Source organism: Rattus norvegicus, chromosome 8, assembly GCF_036323735.1.
Source record: "Rattus norvegicus strain BN/NHsdMcwi chromosome 8, GRCr8, whole genome shotgun sequence".
Taxonomy (NCBI): Eukaryota; Metazoa; Chordata; class Mammalia; order Rodentia; family Muridae; genus Rattus; species Rattus norvegicus.
The window spans coordinates 24,163,370-24,171,344 of NC_086026.1; the positions used below are offsets into that span (position 1 = coordinate 24,163,370).

The 7,975-nt window shown below is 34.2% G+C and overlaps 1 protein-coding gene across 1 annotated transcript; it reads right to left on the bottom strand.

Annotated features, from left to right (window-relative positions):
* Positions 1–2,741: 2,741 nt before the first annotated feature.
* On the bottom strand, positions 2,742–3,689 carry Or7g25c (olfactory receptor family 7 subfamily G member 25C). Its single transcript, NM_001000988.1, has one exon. It carries the CDS (start codon positions 3,687–3,689, stop codon positions 2,742–2,744), a length of 948 nt encoding a protein of 315 aa, NP_001000988.1.
* Positions 3,690–7,975: the final 4,286 nt, after the last annotated feature.

The following is a 7,975-nucleotide window of genomic DNA, read 5'->3' on the forward strand; positions in this document are numbered from 1 at the left end:
TATTCAGAAGCTGGAAAGAACCCAGATGCCTTTCGACAGAGGAATGGATACAGATAATGTGTACATCTACACAATGGAATATTACACAGCTATCAAAAACAATGACTTTATGAAATTCATAGGCAAAGGGATGGAACTGGAAAATACCATCCGGAATGAGGTAACCCAATCACAGAATAACACACATGGTATGCACTCATTGATAAGTGGCTATTATCCCAAATGCTTGAATCCCCTAGATGCACAGAACAGATGAAACTCAAGAAGGATGACCAAAATGTGAATGTTTCACTCCTTCTTTAAAAGGGGAACAAGAGTACCCTTGGGAGGGAATAGGGAGGCAAAGTTTAGAACAGAGGCAGAAGGAACACCCATTCAGAGCCTGCCCCACATGTGGCCCATACATATACAGCAATCAAACTAGATAAGATGGATGAAACAAAGAAGTACAGGCTGACAGGAACCGGATGTAGATCTCTCCTGAGAGACACAGCCAGACTACAGCAAATACATAGGCGAATGCCATCATTAAACCACTGAACTGAGAACTGGACCGCTGTTGAAGGAATCAGAGAAAGGACTGAAAGGGCTTGAAGGGGCACGAGTCCCCATATGAACAACAATGACAACCAACCAGAGCTTTCAGGTACTAAGCCACTACCCAAAGTCTATACAAGGACTGAGCCTGGGCTCCAACCTCATAGGTAGCAATGAATAACCTAGTAAGAGCACCAGTGGTAGGGGAAGCCCTTGGTCCTGCCAAGACTGAACCCCCAGTGAATGTGATTGTTGGGGGGAGGATGGCGAGGGGAACACCCATAGAGAAGGGGAGGTGGAGGGGTTAGGGGGATGTTGGCCTGGAAACCAGGAAAGGGAATAACAATCGAAATGTAAATAAGAAATACCCAAGTTAATAAAGATGAAAAAAAAATGTGGGCAGAGTTTAGTCTCTTCTGGCTTCCCAGGCGTGTCTGCCCCTCTGATTGTTTACCTCTCCCTCCCATGGGATTTGGGTGCAGGTAGCTGTTGACCAGGTCCCTTCAGGTCTGGGTGGTGTCTCAGAATTATTGTATATTAATCAATGCATATTTCACTGTGATGATTCATTCCACACATTTAATAAAGACAACATGTTTATAACTTCTTTGAAAATGTACTTTGTTTTTTTCTCAATATCATTAACAACATTTTGATTTTTAAAAAGGAATTTTAAATTAAATATAGAAGATAACAGATATAAAAGATGTATTGATTATTCAAAATCCCCAATATCCAAATATTAAATATTTTCATGCAATTTTCAGTTCAGTCCTACAGTAAATATAAATGTGATGATGGTGGACTGAGTCTAGGGTCCTTTGCATTCATCATTAAATCATGAAAATACTTTTTGAGTAATACAGAAGTGGTCAAACACCCAAGCAGTCATTATTTTAAAAGGAGAGATGCAGTGCCTATTCTTTTATTTTTGATACCATATAGATCATATATTTAATTAAATTTTCATGCTTCAAGGGAATGTTATTTTTCTTCTGTTGCTATCCTGTCATACACACCTTGGTCACAACCACTATCTCCCTTTCTCTACTTAAATTTCTCCCTTCACAACTTCCATAATTCAGGCTCTTCCTATATTGAAAATATCATAATGACTTAAATATCATAATATATCTGGTCTTCCTTTGGGAGTAAAGCTTATATTAATCTTTTTCTTTACCTGTGTATAAAAGTGCATGAAATTACATTTGGAGATGCCAAGTATAATTTAGGTTATCTTAAATGTATCTTAGATATTAGATGTATTTGTATTACTCCAAATGTAGTATGTTTCCTCATAATGGAAAATATTATTGAAAAATGAGGAGCATTGCAATGAAAACTATAAATTTCATGATTATTAGTAACCCAGAGTGACCTTAAAAATAGTGTATTGTAAAGAATAACTAGACAAATGGTTTATACACTTCAGTTAGACTGTGTCATCTCTATATGTAACACATGGACCCACTATACAAAATGCATCTAAAGTAGAGATGTCTTAATTCATAAATTAAAGAATCCCTAATCTCTGAAACTATGCAGTAAAAATTACTAAGTACTAATAATAAGTTTTTATCTTCAATATACTAGGTAATAGTTACTTCTCTTTGAGAAATAATAGCAATTTTAACAATAAAGTGATTTAACAAAATAATTTGAAGCCATATATATATATATATATATTAATTATAAAAAATTGAATGTTTAAAATAGTGAAACAATCAGTGTGGGTGGTAGCGTGGAATCATAAAGACTACTATCCTGAGAAATTTTCAGTCATTATTTAGAAAGTATAAATTTCTGGTTAGCAGGGAATATATTCTGTCTGTGGGGTGAAAGCAATGGATAATTAAGTATTATTTCCAGTCACATACAACTTCATATATTATCTTCATCTTGCATATGTCTATCAACTTACCCATAGGATATTAAATTTTATTTTTCAGAAAAAATATTGATGAAACTTTATTAGGAAAAAAAAACCTTCATCTGCCTCTACCTCAGAAGCACCAAAGAAATGAATCACAAATAAAATTATTTGTGGAATATCACAATGCTGGAAAATAAAGCCACAATCACAATAAAGGATGGCATAGAAATATGCTTAGACAATTAACGATCTAATCATTTTTGAAGGATTTAATGATCCAAGAGTTAGTTACTCCGTTTCACCAATGTTTCTGTCATTCTGACAGATTCTGTCAATTCAACTTATGGAAATAATACCCAGAATAGATAAGGATTCTCATGGCTTGCTTAATTTCTCTGTTCCTAAAACTGTAAATGAAAGGATTCAGCATTTGAGGGACCACAATATACATCATAGAAAAGATTACATTCTTAGCAGAAGAGTCAGAAACTGAAGAACTCATATACACTCCCAAAGCTGTTCCATAGAATAAAAACACTACTGAAAGATGAGAGCCACAAGTGGAAAAGGCTTTATTTCGTCCCTGGACTGATTTGATCTTAAGAACAGAGGACACAATTTGAATATAAGAGAAAATAATCCCAGCCAGAAAAACACCAGAAAATGCACTAGTAACTGTATATGAAAGAAGCGTATTGATGAATGTATCAGAGCAGGCAAGTTTGATGACTTGAACAAGTTCACAGAAGACATGGAGAATATTCTGGTTTGTGCAGAAAGACAATTTTAGCAACATCAGACTGTGCAGTAGTCCATTCACAGTACTGATGAACACTGCAAGTAAAACCAGCAATACACAGGAACAAGGACTCATTATAACTGTGTACCTCAGGGGATCACATATGGCCAAATAGCGGTCATACGCCATCACACCAAGGAGACAGCTTTCAAAGCCACCAAAAGTCAAGACAAAACACACCTGTGAAAGGCAACCACCATATGAGATGCTCTTATCCTGTGTTTGAATATTTACTAGAATCTTTGGAATTATTGTTGTGCTTATACAGATGTCAGCAAAGGACAGATTAGCAATAAAAAAGTACATGGGCGTATGGAGGTGTGAGTCAGAGATTATGGCCAGGATAATAAGAAAGTTTCCAAAGATGATAACAAAATACATACACAGGAACAAGCTAAAGATAAACGATTCAACATCTGGACCATATGTCAGTCCAATCAGATAGAATTCAGAAATACCTGATTTGTTTGAAAGATTCATGTTATTGCTGAAATTTTTCTGAATTGTATTGGGATTTGATATTGTTACATTAAGTACGATGGTTATGAAAATTGTAGTAATATCTTGTACTTAAATTCCATATATATTTGGGATATCCGAATTAATGCTTTTTTCATAAGTAATGTCACTGCATTTGATATATTTGACACTTGAAAACTAGTTTCTTGAAATTTGTAGACCGTCTTATTTATAATATAAAGTGCATTTAAATTCAAATTTTTATGCACTTACCCTCCACATATCTTCCCTATTATTTTTTTTAAATTTCAATTTCCTTCATTGAACATTGAGACACTTGAAAATGTAGTTGAAAATGAAATATTACAAAGATTATTGTATGTTCTTTCCTTGAGAAATCATCCACATCTAGAAAAAAGAGAGCAGAAAGTGCATTGTAAACCTATACCTTTAAATCAATGCTCACCAACATAAACATGCCTCAGCATGTTCTGAACTGCTTGCCAATTATAGATGACTCTTTCTGCTATCAATTCTATTGATCAATAAGTTGACTTCATATATATATATATATAATATATCTTATATTATAAATTCTTAAACCAGAAGTATATTCTATAAACAAAATCTACCATAAGAATAGATTTTTAAAAACATTTGAACATGTGAAAAGCAATATTTCCTTTCTGTTGATTACTATCTCATAGTAGAAATTGCAATACTTGCTACAGAATAATCAAAGCCAAATAATTTGTTTACTCAAATGTTCTAAAAAATTTACTAAAAAATAATATATTTATGTTTGAATTTCCAACCCTCATCTGCATACAGAATCCTGACTGTTTCACCATTCTTGGGAAAAATGACCATATTTCAATTTTATATATTATTTCATACAAACTTATTTTATGTAATATAATTCTGCTAAAGTAACTCTGAATTCAGTTGCACTTTAAAATTTTAAGTAAGCAGAAACCTACTTCATACACCTTATTTCAAATTTCATTTTATTAATAATGATATATTTATGCACCTTTCATTAATTGACACAATATAATTCTAGTGTACATTTTCAAAATTGTGATGACTAGTAAACATAAAAACAAAATATCATAGAAACTAACACATAAAATATGATATGACTTTCAAAAAAGGAGAAGATACATAGAGATTACTGAGTTAATGAGTTGATGATTACTATTTCATTGCTTTATTAAATAATACATGGCCTGCAGCATAATGGTGATATTTGATGATAGTAGAAATAGATAAGTTTTTCATTTTCAATATTACCAGAATTTTTCACTTTCCTCCTCTAAGCACCACTATTTTCTAATTTATGTTCAATAAGCTCATAACCAGCAAAACAGAAAAATATATTGCAGAATTTTATGAAGAACTTTCATGGGATACAATTTGAAAATAATGAGAAACTGGAATGCCATTTTAATTTTCTACTAGATTTCACTATATTTTATCTTGATTGTTTCCTGAACTCAAGATATTTTAATGCCTTTTCTTGTACAGGTATTTGTCAAGTCAAATTAATTTCCATGTGGCAGCAGGGTTTATATTAATTTCTAGCAAAAAAAATAAAAAACTAATGATATTAAGTATTATAAAATGTCCCACACAGGGCCAAAGATATAACCCTGAAACTATTCTTTTGAGCAGGAAGATCAATTCTTCAGTTTTGGTTTCTGGTTCACCCATAAGCCTGCTAAATCTGAGGGTGCATTTTTAATGTTGCTTCCACTTTAGTGAATTACACTCTCTGATGCTCTGGTTCAAAGGGTTTAATGCATTTAAACTGAAGCTACTGTCTGAACATCTACATTTTCCCCAGAATATTCAAAGTATCTCTAATCAGCATTCTAAACATTTGTGGAAATTTGTATTCAATAAATAGGAGGGAAAAGGAAAGGTACACATGGGCATGGGATAAGATTCTTCTAGAAAGTATATGATGAAAAGATAACATATTAATTCTCAAAATCCGACTTCTAAATATGTTTTAGAGGAAACAAGCAAGAATGTGACCTTCCAAGTACTATTATTCCTGTTGAAATTATTTACTTGTATTCAGAAAAAATAATACACACACACACACACACACACACAGAGAGAGAGAGAGAGAGAGAGAGAGAGAGAGAGTTAAAACATACCTCTAAACAACGACATATGCTCCTGTAGCTTATACTTTTAACTTAAACTTGTAACAAGAAGAGTGAGAAGAAATATTAAAATATTCAGCCATGTAGGTTATAGCTTTCTGAAAAACCTAGCAAATTAATGCACATATCAAAACCCTGATTACTGACACAGCAAACACTTTCTAAAACCAATGTAATAATTTAACAGAATTTAAGGGTTAAAGAAAGTTTTATTTCTACTTGGCAGAAATGTTTTCTGCCCTAGTGGATTTTGCTAAGCTTGTATTAATGAAGCTGGGGCCATGTCAGTACATACATATTGGAAAATGTTTCAAGAGTCTGGCAATTGATCAGAGAAATAAAAGGGGCCTAACTTGTAATTTTATACGTGTTATTTCTTCAGTGTTTTCCATAATGCAATTGTAGAAAACCACCCACTATTATTTCCAAGTCATTGAATAAGAAACAGTGAGGTCCCTGGCTGTCTTCGCTGACACTAAAGTTCAGAATCACACTGGATTGCTGCTCAGGGTTTGTTTTCAGGACAAGTAGATTTATGAGTTAAACAACAGCTTCTCAGAAAAATTTGCCATTTTTCAGTAAGCTCTAATGCTTGTTTTAAAAACACAGTCAATTAATGAGGTGTTCACAGGCTGACGCTAATAATGTTTATCCATTGGGATCAATATTCAAAAATTCCCATTAGATTAACTTTTTCACTATCAGTTTAATCTCAAGAGAGAAGTATATATTAAATGTATTGTCAGAAATGACAATGTAGAATAACTCATTTACCTTATGGTAAAAATATATATTATCTACTTAGAAACATCAGGTGCAATGCAACTTTCTTAAAGGACACTGAACTAGGGCTAGTGTACAGGTTCAGAGATTCAGTCCATTATCAGTGAGGTAAGAAGCATTGCAACATCCAGGAAAGTATGGTACTGGAGGAGCTGTGGGTTCCATACATTGATCAAAAGTCAAGAGAGTTTGTCTCATGGAAAACTAGTGAGTGGGCTTCTCTTTGCACCAGGACAGTAATATATTTCCTCTAAGAGCACCTATTCCAACAAGTCCACATCTCCTAATAACGCTACTTCCTGGGTCAATCATATTCTAGCCACCACACCATACCCAATTCTCTTTATTACATCTTCATATTTTACTTATTGATATTTAGCAAAATATGTAATTTTATAGTTTACTCAACACTCATTTGTGATTTTTATTTTTTATGTTTTAATCCTTGGTCATTCTTTATCTCTTATTTCCATTTCTTATTAGTTATTTTATTTATTAATATTTCAATTAACAATAAATTAATTAACATTATTATTTAATGTCATCCCACTTCCCAGTTTCCCCTCCACAAACCTCCTACCCAATCGCCCTTTGCCCTGTAGCTATTAGATTTCTCCCCCACCCACCCACCCGTTCCAGCCTCACAACCTAAGCATTCCCCTAAGCTGGTCAACTGAGACTCCACAGGACCAAGGGTATAACCTTCCATTGATATCAGATAAGGCAAGCCTCTGCTACATATACAGATGGAGCAATAGGTTGCTCCATGTATACTCTGTGCTTGGTTTAGTCCTTGGAAGCTTTGGGAAGTTTGGTTGGTTGATTATTGTTGTTCTTCCTATGGCATTGCAAACCTCTTCTGTTCCTTCAGTTCTTCACTAAAATCCTTCATTGGTGTTCTCATGCTCAGTCCAATGCATGCATCTGCACCGTATTGGTCAGGCTCTGCCATAGCCTCTTATGGTACAACTACTATAGCTAGGTTTCGGTCAGTAAGCACTTCATTTTTCTTACTTATTTTATTTTATGTATATGCATACACTGTAGCTGTCTTTAGACACACCAGATGAGGGCATCAGGTCCCATTACAGATGGCTTGGAGCCACCATGTAGTTGCTGAGAATTGAACTCAGGACCTCTGCAAGAGCAGTCAGTACTCTTAAATACTGAGCCATCCTCCAGCCCCAATAAGCACTTCTTAACACCAGCAATAGTGTCTGGCTTTGCAGACTGCAGTCTCTGGGTGGGCTTTCCTTCAGTCTCTGCTCTTCTTTTCTTCCCTGCATTTCCTTTTGACAGGAGCAATTCTGAATTAATAAATGGGTGGATGGGTCCATCCCTTAAAGAAGA